The 23,694-nt window shown below is 43.1% G+C and overlaps 1 protein-coding gene across 1 annotated transcript in view; it reads right to left on the bottom strand.

Annotated features, from left to right (window-relative positions):
• Positions 1–3,008: 3,008 nt before the first annotated feature.
• MSN (moesin) overlaps positions 3,009–23,694 on the bottom strand; it is a 40,018-nt gene continuing 19,332 nt past the window's right edge. The window contains exons 2-13 of the mRNA XM_005488196.4: positions 21,409–21,492; positions 13,355–13,450; positions 12,561–12,835; positions 12,011–12,094; positions 11,519–11,665; positions 10,947–11,043; positions 9,734–9,897; positions 9,232–9,362; positions 8,431–8,591; positions 7,911–8,003; positions 7,262–7,495; positions 3,009–6,216 (exon numbers count right to left, since the gene is read on the bottom strand). Of these exons, the coding sequence (XP_005488253.1) occupies positions 6,052–6,216; positions 7,262–7,495; positions 7,911–8,003; positions 8,431–8,591; positions 9,232–9,362; positions 9,734–9,897; positions 10,947–11,043; positions 11,519–11,665; positions 12,011–12,094; positions 12,561–12,835; positions 13,355–13,450; positions 21,409–21,492 (1,731 nt within the window). The 3' untranslated portion in view covers positions 3,009–6,051. The remainder of the gene's footprint in view (positions 6,217–7,261; positions 7,496–7,910; positions 8,004–8,430; positions 8,592–9,231; positions 9,363–9,733; positions 9,898–10,946; positions 11,044–11,518; positions 11,666–12,010; positions 12,095–12,560; positions 12,836–13,354; positions 13,451–21,408; positions 21,493–23,694) is intronic.

Genomic DNA, 23,694 nt, shown 5'->3' with positions numbered 1-23,694 from the left:
AATCAGAGATGGGCTGGCACTGCAACAAGAAAGCACAATGAATTCACAGCAGGGCTTTGGACAGCAGCCATGTCTGACAGTGCAGCTGCTCCTGGCTGGGTGAAGGCCACTAAAAAGTTACAGTGCCCCAGCCAAGACCTTCACTTGCACATGCTTCTCCTTCAAGCATCCAGTCAAGGATGCTTCAGAGATGGATGGGAGTGCAATACTGCTGCAAGTGGGGTGTGGACAGCCTTCACCATAACCTCCCAGCTCAAGAGCAGTTAATTTCACACCCCCTTCAAACCCTTGTTGACTCCAGACCAATCCTGGCCTGTATTTTGTTAAAGGATGATGCACAGCCACAAGCTACAGCAATCATGGGGGCTTGTAATTTTTAAATTAGCTCTGCTCACCAGAAATATGTGTATTAACACCTGCTCTGAGCTAGTGCATTCTGACCATAAGCTGAAGGTAACAGTGCCTTCCACAAACATCCACTATTACTTTTTGCAGTTTCAGCACTACTTTTTCTCTAATACCCCCTCATTCTTTCTTCCACTTTTCACTATACCCCTCATCCTGACACCTGGCCTAAAAAGCTCCATCTTGGACTTGCTAGTAATGTTTAGAGTCCCATCACTTGGAGCTAGATACTCATTTAGGCATTGTTCAGACACAGGGACCTGCTCCCTTGCCTACAAACTGCACTACTTGGAGCTAGATACTCATTTAGGCATTGTTCAGACACAGGGACCTGCTCCCTTGCCTAAAAACTGCACTTAGAACTGCAAATCTGAAGACAAAAGTCAGCCTCAACTTAGCATTTTGTATATTGAGGCTCAGACCTTTTCTTTACAGAATGCTTTGGGTTGGAAGGGATGAAGATCATCTGGTTCAATCTCCTGACCATGGGCAAGGCTGCCACCCACCAGACCAGACTGCTCAGGGCCTCATCCATCCTGGCCTTGAACATTTCCAGGGATGGGGCATTTTTCTTACAGAAGGAATTTTTCTGCAAGGGAGACATTAACATCACATGTGGCCCAGTTTGCATATGGGCATGCCACAGTTACGGGTTGGCATCAGTGACAGAGGAATTCTGCTCTCTGCCAGCTGTCACATGCTCTGAGATTATATGCCCTGCTATAAGACATTTAAATTTTACAGCCAAGATTGACATATGCACAGCTGCAAAGCTGGCAGGGAGCAGAGCAGCCGGGCTGATGGTACAGGGCAAACAAGCCATGCCTTGGGTGCTCTCTGCTTTCTCATTGCAGTCTGTCTTTGTAGGTGCTCAAGCAGCTGCCATATGGGTCCCTACAATTATCATACCTTACCCTGTACATTGCATTACCAAGTTTAGGATGCTGGGAAAAGCTTATGCTTCCCTCCAAACATTTTATCCTGAGCAAGAAACTAATAAGCATCTACCTAGAGAAATCCCTACAGGGCTTGTCTGCATCAAAGCAAATCAGAATTTGGAGGCCATGCTCTTGCAAATCCCTGCTTTAGAAAGAGCAAAGAAGGAGAAAGCAATCAGTCTTATTTTCTGCAGTTGCTTTGTCCTACTTGGGAGTCAGTGCATCTCAGACCAAATGCATTAGTCTGCCAAACAGATTGAACTCAATGAATATTTTACTCTGCAGAGTTACTTTGCCTTTTCTTTAGAGTTCTTAATAAATTGCACTGCTTACTAAAGCAACATTGCAGAACCTGCCAAAAGACAGTGTTTCTAGTCCCCCAGCCTTCTGAGAGCCTTTTATGCTCCAGTCTGCCCCTGTCCCACAGACAAAAGCATCTGGACCCCAAACATATGTAGATATAGCCTAAACTGGATCTGAAACATCCCAGACAGACTAGCAAATCCAACAGAAGCTGTCTACAAAAATTAGAGGTTAAATGCAAATTTCTGATCCTAAACTACAGAATGCCTTACAACAAACTAGAAGAATAGGGTGGTGTGGATTTTTTTTAACATGGTTCTGCACAGAAGCAGTCTTCAGCCTTTAATGCTTTACACTTCCATTTCTTCAAAGACAAACTGAATATAGATAAACCTACATGGAGAATTACTAAGCCTCAAGCCTCTAAGGTAATGTCCATTGAGAAGCAAGGGCACTGGAAACAGCAAGAACAGGATCAACCTTTCCAGATCTGTGCAACCTTCATTTGAAGGCTACTGTAGCATTAAAGGAGACATGCAATTCCTCCAGTGGTCAGGTTTTTAGAATCCTGACAGGAAGGAACTAAAAAAAAAAAAAAGACTTACCTGTAGAAACTGAATCCAAGCCATGCCTGGTGGGGATTGCAGAAGCCTCTGTTTCTCCACGCTTCATGTTTTGTTCATAGAAAAGCCCAAGTCTCTTCCTCAGCACCAGATCTGTGAGCACAAACATATTCCAGTGAAATCTTCACCTTAGTCTGCAGTGCAGCAACGATTAGGCAGAGGTTCTGTGAGACCCCTCTTCACAACCACCAAGAAAGCAGCTGCAAATAAAGATCACACAGTTCATTAGCAGGAAGGTGGCAGTAGCCACTCTTCCACTGCTGGAAGCCATCCTGAGACCCTGGGAAACAGGCAGAGACAGCCCCAGCGAGGCAGCTGAGAAGCAAATTGTGCCAAAGTCCCCAGAACAGCTGATGGCAGCACAGACTGGGCAGGGTGCCCATGCAAGCAGCAGCTCCAAGGCCCAGCCAGGCTCTCCTGGGTGCTCCCAGGCCAGGGCTGGGCACAGCAGGAGCTCACCCACAGCAGCTCCATCCCTCCCTCTGGCCAGTCCATCTGCAAGTTGAACATTTGTACTCAGAGCCTCCACAAAGAAGTGTCCATTCCAGTATGGCTCCAGCTGGGGAGAAGGAGAGAGCTGTTACTGAAGCTGTTCCCTTTCAGAGTGCAAGAAAGATCTCCCTGTTTGTGAGGGAGCTCCCAGGCTGACCCCTGGGCACCACAAGGCTGATCTGCCCTGCTACAGGACACAGCTCTGCACTTAAAGCAAACCTTAAGTAACCAGCCAGACACAAACTGCTGAATTTCTCTGAACTTTATTGGCACTTCAGGAAGAACAAGGTATGGATTTTAACAACTCCTCTGAATAGGAAAAACATGTCTTAGTCAAGGTTCTCTCTGCAGATAAGCACATGGACCCATTAATTACTCCACAACCTTAAGGAATTGATGTTTTATTATAATCCAGTAAAACAACTGGTCAAAAACCTTCAACATCATAATTTACAGAAACAAAAAAAATAAAACAAGAAAAAATAAGCCAGGCAACATGTGATAAAGTACTTCCCTCCCCCCACCCCCAAGAGGAGTAGTTATCCAATTAAACTGGAACATGAAGAGGAAGAACAATTCACTGTATTCTAACAAATAAAAAATGTGTCTACAAATCTCACCATAATACTGAAAGCTTCTTACATTAGTTTTCTTGCAAAATATCATCTTTATAATACAGTATACATTTCCAAGGGGAGGACCATAAACATACCCTCCATCCCTTGACTAATATTTTCTAATTGTGCATAGCTAGAAATATTGAAATCAAATATCATTAGATACCACTGGAATATAATACTGGTTAAAAAGAAGGCAGGGCTGAAACAACTACAAAGAGTTAGGTGGACTCACTGGCACAAGCCGTTCTATTCCTTTATTGGACCATGTGGAATTAGAACGTTTAAAAAACCATATAAACAGAAGTCATGCCAACATCAGAATACATGAGAGCTCAGCAGTGTTGTGTGACCCATCAAAGCAAAAAATTACTGGTTTATTATTTGAACACATATTCCAGGCACCATACATCAGCTTGTTAGGAAATTATTAAAATATTAGATAGGTTTTTTTCTCCCCTCAAATGCATCGATAGTTGCCATGGACAGAGCAGAAGTGCTGAGAACCAGCTTTAAAGCACCAAAACAGAAGTTTAAAGGTTGTCTGTTCCCCAGTAACGAGACTCGTGCAGAGCCAATGCCAATCACCTTCAGTACAGAAATATGCAAATACATTCTGACAAATTTAACTCCAATCTTTCATTTGTGACTTTCATGGTACTGAGGCATATTTTTCTTGGCCAACAAAAAGCTTGCCATGTCATGTGCCCCCCAAAAGCACTCTGTGTCCAGGGGAGAGAAGGGGGCTCCCACATGACACACCTGGAGGTTTAAGAGCATAGGGTTGGCATGTTGCTTCTAACAGAGGTTGGCTGGTATTTGTATGAATCTCCACACAGATTGCATTGCTTTCGAAAAATAAAGTAACACAGAACTGGTGAGGTTGTTTCCAGCCACCCAAGGAATTCTTGGGGAAATACTGCAGTTTGTTAACACTATCATGAACGTTTCTTTTTTGGCACAGTCTCCCTTTGCCCTTTTTCATACAGCAGGGAGCTGAAAATGCTCCAGTTCTCAGATGTTTTCCTTCTATCATCATTACCAGTAACATCACACAAAAGGAGAATCAACAAAACTGAGCAGGTCACAAAATTTGGAATTATGCTAGGCAAGAAAATAAATCCCAGGCTAACCTAATGACTTCCTATAGGGACAAACTAATCCAAGGAGGGCAAAACAAAGGAGGACTTTAGCGGAACCCATTTTTAAGATGACTCTCCTGAAGGTTAACAGTTCCTTTTATGAAGGATCAAGGCAACATCCAATTCAACCCTGAGCATACATGGCTATTTCCTCCACAGAATTGGCAGGGAGGACTCTGGGTAGCTACAGCATGGGCAGCTTGGATGACAGGAGGTGATGGTTATTACAATACCTGGCACAAGCAGCTCTCAGGACCAGTCTCACAACCATTTGTGTCCCATTTATAAGAGAAAGCCTTCTGTTCTCAAAGCCACAAAAGGCCAAGCATCCTTCTGGGGAAGGAAAAGCACTTGAGCCAGGGATGTGGCAGAGTGCTAGTGAGGATTAAGAAAGCAATTGGACAAGTGTCTCAGGATCCTCTCCCCTCAAATGCTGCTTGAAGCCAGGAAGACAGATGCAGTCTTGTACATGACCCAGATATGAGAGCAGTTTTTGGTCCCCAGCTGCTGATCACTTTTTTTGATTGCATCTAGTTTAAACTAAATGTATCTGAGCTACAGTAGATCTATACACAGTCATAAGGCACCAACAACTATGTGCTAAAAAGGCCTCTTAAGGAAAAACCTGAAATCTTGTTCATGTAACTAGAGAAGTATCTGTTCAGCAAGGGAAAATACAGCTACAATAATTTTTAGTCTTTTACAATTCTCCCTCCCACTTTAGGTTTTCAATGGCAAAACCAAAAAGGAAGGCAGTGTACTCTAGCTATCTCTGCCTCACTGGTTACATTGAAGTCAGACAAATGATAGTGAACAAAGCCATTGACCAGAGACAAAACCTCTGGAAAGCAGGGAATTCGAGGCTTCAAACCACACTGTATCAGTGGAAATATTCCAAAGGCCTCCTCATGATTAGAAAATTCAAAGCTCCATCATTAAACAACAAAATGTAACACCAGCAGGAACACCACAGAATCTGTTTGGTCTGCTTATTTTTGTAGGACAAAAGCTTTGGTCTTTTAGAGAGAAAGTCCATATTTTACCTTCAATCCTTCTTCCTAAGCTCCCCTTTTAAACTACATGATTCAGACTCTGGGTTAAGTCAGAAATTCAGACCCTGGCTACTAAGCTTAATCCTGAAGCTTGCACAGGTTAGTAGGAAGGCAGAGTGTCAGACTGTCAGCTCTTGGCTATTGAATGCAGTACAAGTATCTGCTGGTCTCCCCACACAACGGGAGAAGACAGCAACACAGCCACCTCAGTGGGCAAACCCAACACACTAAGACTTTACCCCAAGCCAAACAACTTCAGATTTGCCTTAATACACATTTGCTTCCCCAAGCCACCTCAGGCAGACATTATTTACTATTCCTTCTTCTGTCACTTAACTCCAGCATTTGCCCAAAACTTGATAAATAAGACCATGGTCACTCTTCTGTAGTGGTTCCAGCATAGCACAATTATGAGTGATGATGGCAGAGGATGGGAAAGAGGGGAGAAGAGAGTGCAGGGCAGCAGGAGCAGGGGGAGTTTACATGGACTCAAACTCGTCGATGCGCTGCTTGGTGTTCCCCTGCCGGATCTGGCGCAGGGTCTTGTACTTGTCTCGGCCCAGGCGCATGTTCTCAGCGTGGATCATGTCGTTGGCTGTCTTCTTGGTCTCATCCCGAGCGTTTGCCAGCTCTGAGGAAAGAGCCTTTGGAGGAGGAGAAACAGACAGCAGCAGGTTAGTACTCAAAGCTGGACAGGGACTCAAAGCTGGACAAGATTTCCTGCTGATCCTCCTAAAGATCCGGTGTCTATATAGAGACAGGAAACAGACAAGCCCCGGTGTATTCTTCTGGGCAACCTGCTCTACCTGACCTTGCTTGAGCAAGGAAGTGGGGTTAAATGATCTCATGGAGGCCCCTCCAACCTAAACAGATCTATGATTTTGTGGAAGTTGTTCATGTTTCTCCCTAATATTTGAAGGTATAAAACATCGGGCAATCTGGCACCTATTTATCTTCATCTAGCACAGTTAAGAAAGGTTGTCTCCAATGCCTGTACTTTAAAAGATCAGCCATGTGGAGGGATCCCTGAAAACAGCAAGAACATCTTGCAGAATCTGAGGAATTACTAGCTTTCCACAAGAAAAAAAACTTACTGCAGAAGACAAAATGCACCTCTACCCTTCTGTATGTAACCACCACAGCACAATGCAGAATGGGCAAAGCCTGGTGCAAGTCAGGCAGCACAACTAAATGCTTGGAATTGAACACCAGAACACTGGAGTTCCTCACAAGAAGAGGGTTCAGTAGTGCTGTCTCTGTGCTGAGCCCCTGTGGGCTACTCCAGGGTTTTGCAATGCAGAGTTTTGCAACACAACCCAGACTTGACAGTTAGAGACAGCTGCTGGATAGGAATCACACAAAGTTCTTCAATTCCTTGCAGCCAAGGCTATGAACAGCTGTCAGGTGGTTGGCAATTCTCACAGACAGCACACTACATCTGACAGACACTACTTGTTGGCACTGCTTCAAAATACTTCACTGCTTCCAGTAAAATGGAATTCAAGTGCCAGGAGACCAGAGCTGCCTCTCTTACTCAATGGTTAAGCAGCTATCCGGCAAGATCATGATCATCTCCCTTCCCTGTGTCTCCCCTCATTTTTTAAATAACAGCAATACCTTCCAGCTGCAAGAAACGTTGAGAAAGGCAGAAGCAGCAGCCCCACACACATTCTGCTGCCAGCTTCTTACCTTCAAGTGTTTCTGGACCCTCTCATTCTTCTCTGCCTCAGTGGTGCGCTCCTCCTCGCTGCGGTCCTTGATGGTGGCCTCCGACCTCAGCTCAGCGCTGGCCTCTGCTGCATTCTCATCCTGCTCATCATCGTGCTCGTTCTCAGAGTGCATGGGTTCAGTGACATGAGGGGTGCTCATGGCAGTCTTCAACTCCTCTTTGGTCTTCTCTAGGTCCTCCTGCACCCTCTGTGCCTGCAGTAGGATATGCCACAGTGAGTCAGCCAGAAGAATCCTGAGTGTCTGAGACTTCTCACAGAAGCACCACTTGGTGCTCACTACAGGAAACCTTGCACCTCTGAAGGGGTGTATTCCAAAGCTACTCAGCTACCATCATTTGCAAAATTTTCTGCTGGATAACACTTCAGAGATTTGAAGAATTGTTACTGTTAATGGAAAATGGGCCACAGGTCTAATTAGTCAAAAATTGCTACATGGAGTTAGAATAAGTCACCAGTTCCATGGAGAAAACCAAAGCTGCATATTTACTATAGCCTCAAGCTAGCAAGAATTGAGTCTAGCATGGAATCTAGGGCAGTAGTTTAGGTTACAACCCAGAACAAAGAGCAATTCCACAGAAGGGATTCCATTTGCTCAGATTCTGCTTTACCTTATACTGCCACTCCTGTGCCTCGCTCTCCTTCTTCTGCCTGGCCAGCTCCAGCTGTGTGATCCTAGCTGTGAGTTCTGCCATCTCAGCAGCCTGCAGAAGAAAGGTTTTTAGCGGAAACAAACCCCAAGGTACATCCTAAATCAAACATTTAGTTCAAGTCCTGAGTGAAAACACATCTTTTCAGTGAGAAGAAAGCCTTCCTGTTAACTTCATTCCACCAATACCTCCATGATGAAAGAGGAAAGGAAGCCAAAAAAATTTTGCATTTCATTGTGGGTTGGGGTTTTGTTTGGTTGTTGAGTTGGTTCTTTTTCCTTCTCCCCAGAGCAACACTTTATCATTATCACATACAAAAAAAAGGCATACATTTGTATTTATGCATATTTTCATATACTTGAGGATAAAAATTAAAGAACCTGTGTATATAGTGCTTCCTCACTATATTCATAGCCTGGTTTGCTTCAAAAGCTTCCCCTTGCACTATTTTCCCTACCTGATTTTCAGTTCACCAACTTACCAACTGTTCCTGGGTCTTTTGTTGATCATGGGATGCTCTCAATAGGGCCTCCTTGGCCTCTTCTGCTTCCCTGCGTTCCTTAGCCAGTTTCTCTGCTTCCTCCTGAGCTCGTTTTCTCTCCTGTTCCAGCTCCAGAGCTCTGCGGGTCTGTTCTTCCAATTCTGAAAATAGGGGAGCACATTTCAAGTCAGATCAAGTAAACAATGGCAGTAGAAGAGGAAAGTCTGTCTGGATATGGGTTTTCCTGCAGAGGGACAGGTAAAGGAGGGATGCAAGCAACTGTTCCCTGTCCTTTCCTTTACATTTTACTTGGAGCTGTAAGACAAAGTCAGGCTCACCCCCAATGGATTTGTGGGGAAGCACCCAGCCCAAAATTACATACCTAAGGGCAGAGAACCATTCAGTATTTTGCTTGGGCAGCACCACACTAACTCTAGCCAAGCAATTAGATAACGAATCACCACAGCAATGGCTGGTGTGACCCCTGCTACACTCTGACTCCTTCCTCTACAGATATGCTGGGATAAAGCTTCCAGCCAGCACAGGAACAATGGCAAGGTACTTCCACTGCTAAGAGAGACATCTTGGCTGTTACCCATTTCTTTAATGCATATATTTTTTCAGCAACTGCATATGGAGGGCTTACATTCAGCTTCAGGAGGCTAAACCAGTGCCCTAACACCAGTTAGCACACAACACTGGAGAGACAAATTACTCAGAGATGCTCATAGCTTTACTATTTGAACCCTTCTCACTCAGACTGTTCATCCTCAAAGGAAACACTGAAAGATTTCCTACTACCTTGCTGAGCTTTCTTGGTTTGCTCCTCAATTTGCTTGAGTCTCTCCATCAGCTCCTCCTTCTCACGCTCAATCTTCTCCTTCTCCTTTTCTGCCAACTCCCTCTTCTTCTTCTCATTCTCCAGCAGGGCTCTGATGGAAGGAAGTCACAATGTAATTTCAAACCAACTTGGAGCACTTCCTAGTAAACACACAAAAAGAGCACACACAAGATGTGCCCTACAGCACTCAGATAATGAGCTTTACTCCTTTTATAGAAGTGCAAAAATATAAAGCTGTGCTGGCACTCATCTCAATGACAAGTTCACAAGTCCAAGAAAGTAATGGGAAGTCACATTTGTGGTGAGTACCATTACTATCATCCCATCAGACCTACTGAAGCAGAAAGCAACCTGCTTTACTTTTGGCTCAAGCAGATTAAGGTGCTGCCAGCCATTTATCTAGCATATGATGCTACTCCAGCACTAATTAGTCACACCCAGGCTACTCAGAGCCCTACCAACCTCTCCATCTGTTTCTGGTGTTTCTCTTCCCGAGCCTGTGCCTTCATCTGCTGCACCTCGATGGTGTCTGGTTTACGTCTGCGCATGTAGAGCTCATGGTTCCCCATGCAAAGCGCCAGGATCCGCTTGTTAATCCGTAACCGAGGGGCATAGAATACAAAGTCCTTGGGACAAGAAAAAGGCAGCATTACATTTGTTCTTTCAGCATAAGAAGCCCCTTGTGCTATGCACTATGCTCCTAAGACCCCGAGCATTTTAGAGTTGCCAGCCAGCTTTTCTTAATAACATCTAATTCACTGGTGGTGGCAGTTAGACACTTATTTCTGAAATGCATTTCAACCTGACAAGCACACCCAGGGCAGCAGCACCCAGTGTGTCATTCCAGTGCTCTGGGTTTCACTGCAGCACACCCCTAGCACCAAGCACACAGCATCTTGCATCACCATTTCATTACAAACACCAGCAGGGCTGCCTTACCAGGCACACCGAGTCCCTGGCTTCTCCCACCTTCCTTCCCACTTCAATAATCTGTATAATAGCCTGGCCAGCCACTTAGGATGTAATGTCTCGGCTTGTGCCAGAAGGGGTGTTAAATGTTACAATCAATGGATAAATAATGTTGTTCTGTTCAAAAGGAGCAACAGGGAAATGCTTTCAAGCAGCAATGAAACAAGAATGACCAGAAGAACAGAAGGTACTGGCTAGCACTGGAAATTATTAGGCCTTAAAGATTAAAGCAATTACATTCAATATAAATTTGCAAGGAAAAAACTTCCAGCCTACCCTACAAAATGACTTAAAGCTTCTGTTTTAAGTAAGGTGAAAACCTGCAAAAGATCATCTCACACACTATTAAAGGCAACAGGTTGCAAAGGAAGCATCCACAGCTAACAGAGGTCCCTCAGATCCCTAACTGTATTATCAGAGAATTTGAACAGTCTTAGGAGAATCAGAAACCCTAAGCAAAGAGCTACTCCCTGCCACTGATGCTAAAAGTTTAAGCTTATACTAAATTTCTACCTTCTTAGCCAGAAAAAAGAATCATAACTATCACTTGACTGCCCTGAACAGGTTTCCCTGCTTACGTCAACGTTCATGCTATTGATGAAAAGATTCTGTGCAGAAAACCCCAAAAAGCCCCCAAAACCAAACCCACAGAAATAGTTCAGCTAAGAAGCTGAAGGTTCAATAGCTTAATATGAATCTTGCTTACTGGTGCTTTCTTGTCAATAGGCTTAATAACAAATTTCTTGTCATTGAATGAGATATTTCTGATCTCACTCCAGGGGAATCCAATTTTCGGTGTTAGCCTGTAAAAATGGGAAGCAAAAAGAAATAAGAGAGTCCAAAGTCATTTCAAATTCTTGACTTAGAATATAAAGCTCAAAATTATACCAAATCCACCCTCATATTTAAGTGCCCTTATGGTAGATGAAATCAGCAGACAAAATTAGTCACACAGATGAAATATAAATATAAGAAGCAGTTTTTCAATCCCACTTTTTTTTGTCTTTTAAATGAAAATCAGAACTGGAGAATGCATCTATAGCAGGAAGACTAGGGATAAAGTGAAACTATCTTGAAAAGATTTGCCCATTTCTTGTACTTGTTGGTCCAAAGAATCACATTTCATGGATTATTCTGGCAATGTCAAAAACACAGCCAAGAATGATACAGAAATGGTGGAGTTTAGTTAAAGATTTGAATTCCAGGAGAGATTGATTTTAAATGACTTTATATTGGAAAGGAGCTGAAGGCAATAATTAAGAGAGAGAGGTTTATTACCTATCATTCTGCTCATAAATGTTGAGTCCAAGAGCATCTACACCTAGCCAGAGCTCAGAGCCTTTCTTGTTCTTAATACTGAAGTAGTTCACACCGTACATTTCCAGATCCTGTGCAATTTTCAGGTACTCCAAGACAGCATCTTCTCTGCAGCATGTTAAAAGAAAGCAGATATTCTCTTTTGAGTCTTTAAGCAATTAGAGCAAGAAGGTTCTAACTTCCCATGTGGACAGAGCAGCAATAAGCTGGCAAAGGTTCTAAGCATCACTCTAGTAGATAATTACAAACTCTGCTAAATCAGTCATGTTTTACTAAGAACAGCCAGCTGACATGGACCAGCAGAGGCATGTAAACCTAGTTACTCTGAACAAAATAACCTGAAGAATGCTAACTTATCCTGAAGCAAGTCACAGATTATTTTTTTTTTAATGTATTTGTACATTACACATTGACACTACTTTAAATACAGCAGTCTCACACTGCATTGGTTACCTAATCATTCCTCGATGTTCCTCATGCCACACCTGGATCCTCTCCTCCCACTGGTCCTTGTTAAGTTTGTGCTGCTCCAAAACCCTAGAAAGAGCATACATGGGATGTTTCAAACCAAGCACTGCATATATGCACACACACAATCACATCACTCTGTAATAATGCTTCATTAAATACTCCATTGGCATCAGAGTTCACCCACAAAAATATTCCAAGAAATACAGCTTCATTAAAAGGCTAGATAAAGACAATGGTCAGTATCCAGATTTCTAATAAATGAGTAATTTTATTCAGTTTCTTTTTCTTGTCATGTATTTTGTTTTGGAGCCTTTCTCACTACTTTTGATTAGAGTTTCAGAGTAGCAATAGGAAATTTAAGGTTAAAGCACTTAATTAATTGAATACTAATCTAAATACTCAAAGTGGCACAAGGCTATATTTTATTCTGAGTATTGCAATCAAAACATCCCCTACATTTAAAAAAAAAGAATTAAAAAAATCACAAACCCTTTAAGAAAGAGATTGTCTAAGACCATGCAGGTTCACTTGCCTTTGTGGGAGCAGTTTATCACTAGCAAGGTAGCCAGACTTGTGCACATCTTTGTTGAAGTCTCCGTATTTGGACTGGACGGCGTAGGAAGCCAGCAGCACAGCTGTTTCTGGGGGACAGTAAATGTCATCGTTCAGAATCGCCTCCTTCACTTGCAGGAAGAACAGGCGCTGTGTGATGTCCTGGATCAGCTCTTCTGCCACATCTTCTGGGTAGAACTTGGCACGGAATTTGAAAAGCAGGGGGGTTTCTTTACGTACATCCTGTGCGGTTACCTGCAACAGAGTTAGCAGATTTTATAGCCTATATACAAGTGAAAGGGAGGGGTTTACAAACAGGAAAACAAGCATGCACGAGAAAAAAAATTTCTCCTTTCCAATGCACAAAAGAGTGCACAGAAAAGCAAGAATTTTCAATTACTTACTGCTAAATGCCTCATCACTTCTCCCCACTGGACTCACACCAGCCAGTATTAATGGCCAGTGGTAGCTAAGTTACTTTCCAGGTTTCTCCCCAGCCAAGATGCTCACTTGAGCACAACATCGCATTTTACCAGGAAGGGTAACAAATCTGGCCTGGTAAACAGAGCTGGATGCAGGACAAGGTCAGACACCACAACTCTTCATACCCTGGGGAGGGAGTGTGTGGACACCCCAGCACCAACTCACTGCTCTTGCAGTAATTGAGGTGCATGGATAGGGAAGAACAGATCCCTGACAGAAGTATGGAGACTGAATTTGCCCCTGCACTCTCAGAAGGGAACAAGTACAAGCAAAATCTTGGAGCAAACATACCTTTTTGTTCAATTTTAGCCATGTTGAGAAACCCTTGGTGTCTTGATACTGAAGTCCAAAAAACCAGACCTCTCGCAAACCAATTGTCTTGACAACCTGAAAGAAAGGTGATTATTAGCAAGATCCCCAGATGGACTGAACTTGTCCATTAGTGGCTGAGAATATGTTACAGGTAAGTTCAGACAGTGCCCTGACCACCTGCCTCTCCTGCCTGCAGTGCACAGAAAGATGACTGAGCATCTAAGAGGTCTTAAGTGGACGTGTCTGATATTCTTTTTTCTCCTTCAGCTCTTTAAGGCTTGTTGCTATTTATAAACAACAGCTGGGACATTATTTTTTTTTCAGCTACTTATAAGCCAACATGTACAGCCAAAACACAATGCAGCAGCTCTGACAGGTCTAGTAACTTCCAGGAATGAGGAACACAGCTCCATTTTCAGGTGTATCCCACAGTTATCATGCAAATGTACTACTCCTGGGCAAGTCATGTGCTACTTTAAGATTTGTTCCTACTCCACTCATAGCTATAGACAGGCCTTTCATACAGCTCTTTACTGAGCAGCACCATTCAGAGGAAGTGCAGAGGCTAAATCCATATGCTATCCCCTGTGCCAGCACAAAGCCACCACAGACACCATTACACTACACCACTGTGTGAGCTCTCTCTGTAGTTACTTCCCAAGCACACCAGGCATGTAAATAGGAATTAAGAAGGCTTTACAGATATGTTGTGACAAGAAACAAGAACCTCATGGTGGGGCAGCAAGACTACTGCAGTACAGGGCCACTGTTGGTTAAAAAGAGGGGGAAGTTTCTCCAAAGCCTGATGGCTATCAAGACATCCCCCTTTGTGCCCTGAAAAGCCTGGGACATGCCACAGGGTGCAGCAAGGGGCTAACATTGGTGCAGAGACTGACTTGCCCTGTGAAAACCAGCTGCCAGGTCAGTTAATATAATTTTGTACTGCCCAAAGGTGCACTCTATTCCCTTCTGATGTGGGCTCTACTTTGGCAAGATACAACACCAACGACCTAGGTTCCCCACAAACACATCACTAATTAGATTGTTTAGGGCTTGGATCAGACACTTCATCTGGCCTTTCAAAAGCAGCATTAGGGCCTTTGTTCCTTTCAAAAAAACCAAATGCAGTTTTTAGCAGAGGCGTGCCACTGGTGGCACACACACAGACAAAACCTACACTAGAGCATGTAGTCCATGTACATCATCCCACTGGGGTTCCTGAAATTATTCAGCCTGTCCTTGCTTGAACATGAACAGGAGAGCTGGGCTAGAGCCCCTGCAGGTCCAGGGGGATCAGATCACTTGTGCATCACACAGCTGATGAGGCTTTTGGAGAAGAAGCAGGGTTTGCTATATACATGAAGTTTTGGTCACTTCAATATAAGAAAGATATTAATATCTAATATTAAAATATTAGAGAGGGTCTAAAGGGGACAATGAAGATGAAGGGCTCTGAGGGGAAGCCCTATGAGGAGCAGCTGAGGGCACTTGGTCCATTCAACCTGGAGAAGACTGAGGGGAGACCGCATCACACTCTACAACTTCCTCATGAGGGGAAGAGGAGAGGCAGGCACTGATCACTTCCTTGCGGTGACCACTGACCAAACTCAGGGGAATGGCCTGAAATTGTCAACCTGATTAGGCTGGATACCAGAAAAAAAGATTCTTCACCCAGAAGGTGGTTGGGGAGCTCCCCAGGGAAGTGGTCACAGCAGCAAGCCTGACAGTTTAAGAAACATTTGGACAATGCTGTCAGGCACATGTGATTCTTGAGGATGGTCCTGTGCAGGGCCAAAAGCTGGACTCAGTGATCCTTGTGGGTCCCTTCCAAGCCAGCATATTCTGTGATTCTGTGATAGGAAGCAGATGGTTCAAGGAGGGGAAGAAAGGCTGTTCTAGAGCTCTGTTCTTGGAAGCATTAACATATGAATGGGATGGGAGCTCCTCACTCGACTGCATGGGTCTGCTTTCCTCTCTTCCACTTGACAGCAGCTTATGCCTGGGAATTGAACAGGCTGGGCTGCCAGCAAGGAGCTGAAAGGCTCCACACTGTGGTCCCACACAAAAGGACTTTTATTCCACAGTAGAAGCCTGCACAGCAATGGCAGAGACAAGAATGAGCTGGGGGCAGAAAGAGGGGACACAGCACAGCCCTCACCATCACAGTCCCAAGCTGCCACTGAACTAAGGCAGGGAGGACAGTCCTCCTCCCTCCTCAGCTTTAGCAGGCTATTTAGTTCCATTTAGCAAGGAGAAAAGCATGAAGAAGAAACAGCTTTCTACAGCTGCAAGGAATCTGGCTGGCAGCAGCATAATTATGTCTGGGGGTGTACAGCATTCAGAGCCCTAATGAACTGTGAGATGTTCCAAAAAGCAAACAGCTACTGGCAGTGGCTAGGGATGGAGAAGGGCTGGCACAAAGGATGGGAGAATAGACAGTCTGTTTAACACAGACCACAATACTTAAATACCTAAAATTTACACTCTCATCCATCTGGAGAGCAGCATCTTTTCTTCATTCCAGGGGGAGCATTAAGTCAGTCCCTGGGTCTTGTTTAGCTTGCTGGGTAAAGCTCATTTTACAATGGGCAACAGATTGGATGGAGCCTTAAAATCCAGCTGCCCCATGGTACCTTGACCAGCTACTACAAAACTTTAATTGACTACTACTTTTAGCTTAAAATTCTATTCAGTAAGCCATGCTGACATAGGGAAAAAGGTGCCTTTCTGGTGACTCACTTCATCCTCTGCAAAAAGTCTAAGCACACATTAGTAGGGGTTTTTTACTTATGTTCAGAGAAGAAACAGAAGATCTTTCAGGGAGCCTTTTCTCTCATTCCATCTTACTCCATGTTTTCTAGGTCTGCATGACAATTCCTGTCCTTCCCCTCAGCACTCACCCAGCTCCCTCTGAACTCCGTTCCTGCCATTGGGTGCTATTCCACAGCAGAAGAGGGAGCCATAAGCAGCCTCTTAAATGTAAATTTTAGCATCAAGATGATGACTGAAAATGGCTGTCATTCTCAGCCCAGGAAACACAACACCACACTGGCAAACAAGTACAGATTCTGATGAAAGCACTATTTACACACAGGCAAGAGCAAAGCATGCAAGCAGAGGAAAAGGCGTAGCACTTGGATCATGTTCCTGCATCAAAGGCCAAATATCTCAGGCTATATCATGGGACAAGTGCCTTGAATGGGCCCTAGTTAAAGATGAGGTAGGTCTCTCTCCCTCTCTATGACAGACATGTCAAGTATATCTGAGAGAAAACTGCCAGCTAACCTAATTGCTGGAGGAGCTCTGAACTGGTGCCACACCTGCAGTTTCATATGCCAGTCAAAAACAGCTTAGAATGGGGTCTTCCATGTACCCTAATACAGTACCCAGGTTAGGCTCCATTTACAGCCACAAATATTCAATTATTCCCCCTCCATTTAGCTGGTGGATGTACTTCTAGTTTTCCCTTCCAAAGTGCTAAAATGCCAGAGTTCTAAACTAACAGGATCTTTGAGTTTTTGTACTTACTACAGTTTGCCATTGACATCTTTAGCAACAAGCAGTCCATTTTTGGTTGGAACTACTGCTTTTCTAAAAGTCAGAAAGTTTCCACATGCTCCTGTGAAATTTGAGACACGTTTTCATACTGCTCAACCACAAGCCTTCAGCACAGGGACAAGAGTTCTGGGGTTTGCTGGGGCAAGCAGCCACCATCCTGAGACTTGCTGCTTTCTACCATGAAACTACCTTAGTGAGTTTTGATTTCAGTGCTTTCACCCAGTGGATCAGGTGTTCCAGAGCCATTTCATATGTGTTTAAACACCATTAGGTAGGACCTAATAGTAGCTAAAGATTTCTTACATTCTCCCTCCTCAAAAAGCTTCGTTTTCAGGCCATGAGACACCAAACACAGCTCAGCTCAGATGAAGTCACTCAAAATTCAAGAGGGTTTTGATCAGCCTGTGCTGTACACTTAAGCAAACATGAAAGAAGTCTGACAAATTGGTACTCTACAAAACCAAACTGGTATTCTACAAAACCACTAAATTCACTGCAGCAGATAAACAAGGAGGAAGCTGCTAAGCATTACCAAGGTTTCAAGCTGCACAACACCTTGGTGGCCATGGAGATAGAAAAGCAAGGCAAGACAAGCCAGGGCACACAACATCAGAATCTCAAGAGATCTGGCTCTTAATGAAATCTGAAAAAACCTTAAGAATTAAAAAGAAAATGCATAAGACTTAATGCTGAACATAAAACACAGCATCAGGTTTAAAGGGTGCAGAGAGATACTTATTATAATTTTAACCCATAGATAAGCACACATTTCTATTACAAGCTTAGTTTTGACCCCAAAAGCTTACAATAATGAGGAAAAGCATCTTTGGAAGGTTAACCACATGTTTTTAAAGTTTGAAGTGATAGCTACTGAAGTTTCTCATGTGACATTTTCTTTAACCTGTGACTTGTCTTCATGGCTCTTAATGGGACAGAAATCACCTTTAAGGAGATTGGATGCTCAGTGATTCAAACTACCCAGAAAAGGGAGGGGTTTTTAATGCCTTTTTTTTTAACCTAAAAAAAGGAAGTTTGAGGGGCAAAAGATTGGAGAGACAATTTCAAAGCCATCCACAGCAACAAATAACTAAGATTTTTCACCAGACAACAGGTTAATCTTTGCTGTGTAGAAGACACAATGCAAAGCACTGCTGTGGTTTACTGGCTGCTCTCCAAACCAATACAGAAACGGGTCAAAGGAGGAAAATAAGCAGCTATCACTGTTGCAGTGCCTGTGCTCTGCATGCCCAGGAAAGCAACATTTCAAGGTACCTGGGAAGTGATAAAGCCTATGTGATAAGCAGCACCCCTGACATGCAGAGCCCATCCTTGAGCTACTCTTTTAATCCATCACTGGCAGCTGAGGAATGGGAGCAGTTACAGTTCTTGCTAGTAAGTAAATGCTGGAGTAAATGCTGGAGTTCAGCAACTGATGTTAAAAGGTACAGCAGCAAATCTGCAGCAGACAGACAGTACAATCCTGTCTCACTTAATCCAAGTTTTGTCCTTTCACACAAGCCTAAGATATTTAAGCTAAAGCTGTACAGTTACAAGATTAGGGAATAGGAAGAGCTCTAGAATACATCATGATGTTACTGCACATGTTTATCTGTTCAGTGGTATTTCTACAGCCAGCTACTTCGGGGCAGAAACCACTTCCTACATAGCAGTGAGGTATCTGCATTGTTCTGTCACTACAAAAATTCACTTTGAAATTTAACCAAACAGGAAAGAGGTAGACAGGAACATTTCTACCTCATGCCCATTCACATATTATTACTACAGAAGTTTAGACTCAAATTTCCCCTCATTAAGCTAAAACCTAGCTACAAGCTTTCCAACATCTTCTGAATCCTATTCAGAGTGGGCTAGAATCATGTGTGGCATAATGAATACATTTATCTACCTTTACACAACAGGTGAAAATAAATACTGCCTAAATGTTACTGAGGAAAGGCAGCAGATTGCACTGAGGTAGCCATGCAGCTAAAAAGCTTGGTAATGCTTAGCAGCTTCCTTCTTGCTTAACTCAGAACTGACACTTCAAAGTGAAAGGGCACCCCAGGGCAAAAAGATGCTGGATATCCTGAATTTTTTCTGTACAAGAGTCAAAAATCAAGTTTCACACCAGAAGTCAACGTCCTACAACAGCAAAACCATATGTCTGCTTGGTAGAGGAGCTCTCCCTTCCCTCAAAAAAGCACTGATGAAAGCAGATCTTTTTTCAGAACCAACATCATGCAGAAAACACTAGATTATCAAGTCCAGGGGCACAGCATGGCTTAAGGGAGCTAGAAAATAAACAGAAGTAACTCTGTTCTCACACACCCCATCATGGTCTAACCTAAGGATAGAAACTGAGGCAGAGTGAACAATGTCCAGCCAGAGAGCAGCCACAATGTCAGCAGGGACAGCAGCACTCCCTTTACAGGAACCAATACACAAAAACTGCTCAGTCATGTGAAAAATACTGGATATGCAACAGCTGACAATACATTTAAAGGCCCATCCCTTTCCTACATGGAGCAAGTTTTATGTCAATGAGACCTTTGAGAAATAACAAATGTTTAAAACTAGCTTCAGACACTTTTTTTCCCTCCCTCATTTCCAGCTTCACCTATAATCCAATTTAGGTGAAGTAAGCATTGCCTCAACTTCGAAACTCAGTTCTGCAACAGCATTTGTTTTCTCCCTTGGCAAAGTGTTTACTGTGGAAAAAGCAAAACAAAATTCTGTTTAGACAGGTGCTGTGTGAAATGCACTGAAGGGAGGAAAATGTGCAGCTGTCCAAGAGCATGACAAAGGAGTGAAATCAATTACTAGACACGAAGAGCTGCTATATTGGAAACATGGCTGGATGCTTCTCAGAGACAAACTGATGAAGCCCAAGTCTGCCACCAATGTCAGTGTGCAGCAGAAACCACAGATGACCTAGAGCTGACTGAAAATATCATGTGCAGATGACAAATATTACTGATGTGAGTAGTATTGTTTCTCAGCACTTGGTGCTTTGCTTGGATAATAGCAGAAGCCAGATATTGAAAAATAATCATGGGAAGCATCCACATGAACACCACCTTAAAAAAATTTTAAAAAACCAAAAAATCCAAAAATAACAGTTCATTTTTTTAATGAGCCTGGGGACATGTCACCTCAGCTTCATTAGCAAGCACTCTCATGAACTAACTGTGGCAGAGTTCCATGTTGCGCAGATGGATTCTGGATAGAACTTGGCTTTCACTTTTATAAATCCAAACCTGTCAGATCTGAGACCACACAGGGCTAAAATATGCAGGAGCTACTACATAGTAAGACACAGACAGCTGAGAACTACACTGCAATTCAGAACTTTTCCAAAAGCCTTTTTACTTTTTCCATTATGAAAGGATGCTCTTTCACTAAAGCTTTGGATCTCCCTCCATTTCAGGGCTGGGCTGCAAAGAGCAGTATGTCATCTAGTGCTGAATCATCCAGCTGAGTACAAGAGAAAACAGTAGTTTGTGGTTAAAGATCTAAAAAAACATATAAAATTTAAATTCTATTTGCTAGCCCCAAATGAAATAGCTGACTTCAATGAGTGAATCAGCCCTTAATTTTCTCTCTTCCTTATGATAGGTACTATGTAGAGCTGACCCCAGAATGCTCAGCTCTACTGAACCACACCCAAATCTGACCTATCTGGTCTGGCAGTTCTCTCATCTTGTCATTAGTCCAAGATTCAATTTGCATATCTTTGAGCTATGAATTTACTGTTCCCATTTCTCTCCAAGGAGCAAATCCATGGCCAATTACAGCAGATAAACACTGCTGTGGAGTCTGACAAAGTTTCAGTCTCTGCAGCTGACAATGCCTGCCTTCTGCTGCACCTTTGGGCTGCACACACCTCCCTGCTTCTCCTGGGCCACAGCAGCAGGAAATTTCCCTGCCCAGTGAAAGCTGGGGAAGGCTGAAGCACCCCTGGCAGACAGCCCAATGAAGTGTGGTACAACCACCAGTGCTCCTGAGGTTCCCCTCAGGGCCTGGTGGGAGTACAGAACATCACTTTACCTGCACTTAAAGGCCACAACAGCATTTGAAACCCAGCTGAGTCTCTCCTGGTTCAGAGACCAACTACTCCTTGGAATCAATTACACAATGCTTGCAGGTAAGTCAACTGAAAATAGCTTACTGGGTCCCCCATAAGACTTTTCTTACAAACTAAGACTGCAGATACCTAGTGCTTTCCAATTACTGCTATTCTGAGCCATAACACCAATTCAGTTCACTAGAAGTAATAGCTCCTAACACAGTCTTGGAGATTTCAAAATGCAGTAGTTTTGGAAAAAAGTACAATTTCTTACTGTGCTGAGTTCTCTTGAAGCTATTACATATAGTGACACTCAATCTTTGAAGTCCTTTAGAAATTATTTGCTGTTGCCTCAATAGAATTACAATCTCTTTATCAGCATTATATCTTCTGCAGCTCCATCTCTTACCTGATCAAAGAGTTGCTTCCCTGTGGTGTTGGGCTGGATGGCAAACTCCAGCTCAGCATCCATGGTGGTAACACGCACACTGATCTGGAAGATAAAAATGCATCATTACCACACATGCTCTACCCAAAAATGAAAACAAAGACCTGCCCAGGAGCAGGATGCAGCTCTCAAGCTTCCAGGGACTTCACTGCCAGCAAGCACAAAGCCACCTCCTCTGCCAGCATGGCATTCACAGCTTTCCTGTAGAATATAACTTTCCTGTTTTGCAGTGTTTTTGTCCTCTGTGGTCAAACATTCACATGTACTGACACACATGAGAGCCATTTACATCTTACAAAGTTTCATTTCCAGAGCTGAACATTCTGGTGTCTTTCACAAAAGCAGAGATGTTCCAAAACTTGGTGAACACAAGAAGACATCCAACCCTTTTGTTTGAATCAAGGAAGTTATTCCAGAAGCATTAACAACTCAGTCTGCCACAGAAGGCTGATCAATAACAATACACTTCCAGTTGTGAGTATATGGAGAAGTTAAAGGCACAATCCCTGACATGCTCCAGGGGCTGTGGGTGTGAAGCAGACAGGATGCAAGGATGCCCTCACAGGCTGCATGATGAACATGTGAACAATTCCCATAGCAGTAGAGCTGCCAGTGCTGCTTTCCAATTCTTTCAGGGAGATGAAAGACCTCTAAAAACTGCAGGAATTGTTTAGGTGTTTTTTAAAATTGTAACCAAGATTTCATAACTATACTAGCCTTAGATGCAAGATCATCAATGGTCTTCCAGAAGAAATATTATATGATGCACTATTTTGACAGGAATGTCTCACCATCACATTTTCACTTGTGGCATGAAAGTGGCAAGGAACTGCAGCAAGGGAGTTCACAGCTTCATCCCACAGAAGCAGGAAGACACACACACACATTTTTCACTTCTCATGAAGCCAGTTAAACAGCAGAGGCATTTCAGGTCAAATGCTAATGTAAAACACTGCTGATCCCATTCAAAACTCCTGATAATTACTGGGAAACATGATTTAGATGCTTGGGGCTAGACAGAAACTGTCCTGGCCTGAAAGCAGATGCCTTAATTTTAGGCCAGGGAAAGGGAGATCTGTGAGTACACCAAGCTGCCTGAGAATCCAATTCTACTTGCATGCCTATCAACTGAAAAGGGTAAAGATATTTCACAATTTTTGAGCACAAGCTGTACATATTAAAACAGCTTTATTTAAAATATTTTTCCATCAAAGCAAAGATTCAAGGCTTGAAATTGTTCAGACAAGATACTCACAATGCACCAAACCCCAGCACACAAGTCTTGCATTAACAGTTCTCTCTCGCTAAGTCATTTACCTCAGATCAACAAATCCTAATTTTTTTGCTCTTCAGGGCAATCAATACTATCAGTACACTCCACCAGGCTTCCAGTGGTGAAGGGTAGAGGGAATGACATTGTGAAGAGCTTTGAGAGCCACTCCAAGTCATATTTGGACTATAAGCTAACTACATGACACAGGAGACCAAAAAAGCAAGAGTAAGCAGAGAAATATTCAAAGAACCACATAATTCCAATATGATCACAGGCAGTTCTGATTCCTGTATTTCTACCAAAAATCTGTACAGATTTCACATCTTGTTGACTAAGAAACTAGACTGCAAGAGAATTAGAACCAGGGTTTTTTCCCCAATAAGCAAGAAATGTTCTGCTAGTTAAGCCAGGTAAGCACCAAAAGAGACCAGTAACTATAACAAATACTTTTTGATGTTTCCCAGAAAGCCTGCTTCAGACTAGGCACATCACTATTTTGTACTTGATATCTGCTTGAGATAAACCTAAAGGTTTTCTTGTTTTAAGTTAAGCTAAAAATTCTGTAAGGTTAAAGGTAGGATTAGCACAGCTAAGCTGAAGTACACATAAGTTGAAGTTCTGGCTGTTTCATGCAAAAGGAATGTTATTTAGACATTACTAGAACAAAGATATCATGAACAAGTACATCAGGAGCAAGTTGGTTTTGAAGCCCTCTAAACCTTGTGACAGAATGTCAAACTAAGGCAAAACCATCCCACAGAAGTAGCAAGGAAAGCACAAATGGCCTAAACTCCTAAGAATGAAGTTGTTTTTTTTAAATTAGCAGCTTTCAATAGCATGCAGATGCCTTAAATTCTTAGTGTACACCTTCCCAAAATTATTCTCTTTGAATCCTGGGCCTTGATAATGGGCTAATTTCATGGTGCTTTGGAGAAACAAGAATTTAGCCACTTCTAAGAAGGGCTGAATGCTCC

The sequence above is a fragment of the Zonotrichia albicollis genome, chromosome 14 (genome assembly GCF_047830755.1).
Source record: "Zonotrichia albicollis isolate bZonAlb1 chromosome 14, bZonAlb1.hap1, whole genome shotgun sequence".
Lineage (NCBI taxonomy): Eukaryota > Metazoa > Chordata > Aves > Passeriformes > Passerellidae > Zonotrichia > Zonotrichia albicollis.
This window is presented reverse-complemented; position numbering and strand designations above follow the sequence as displayed.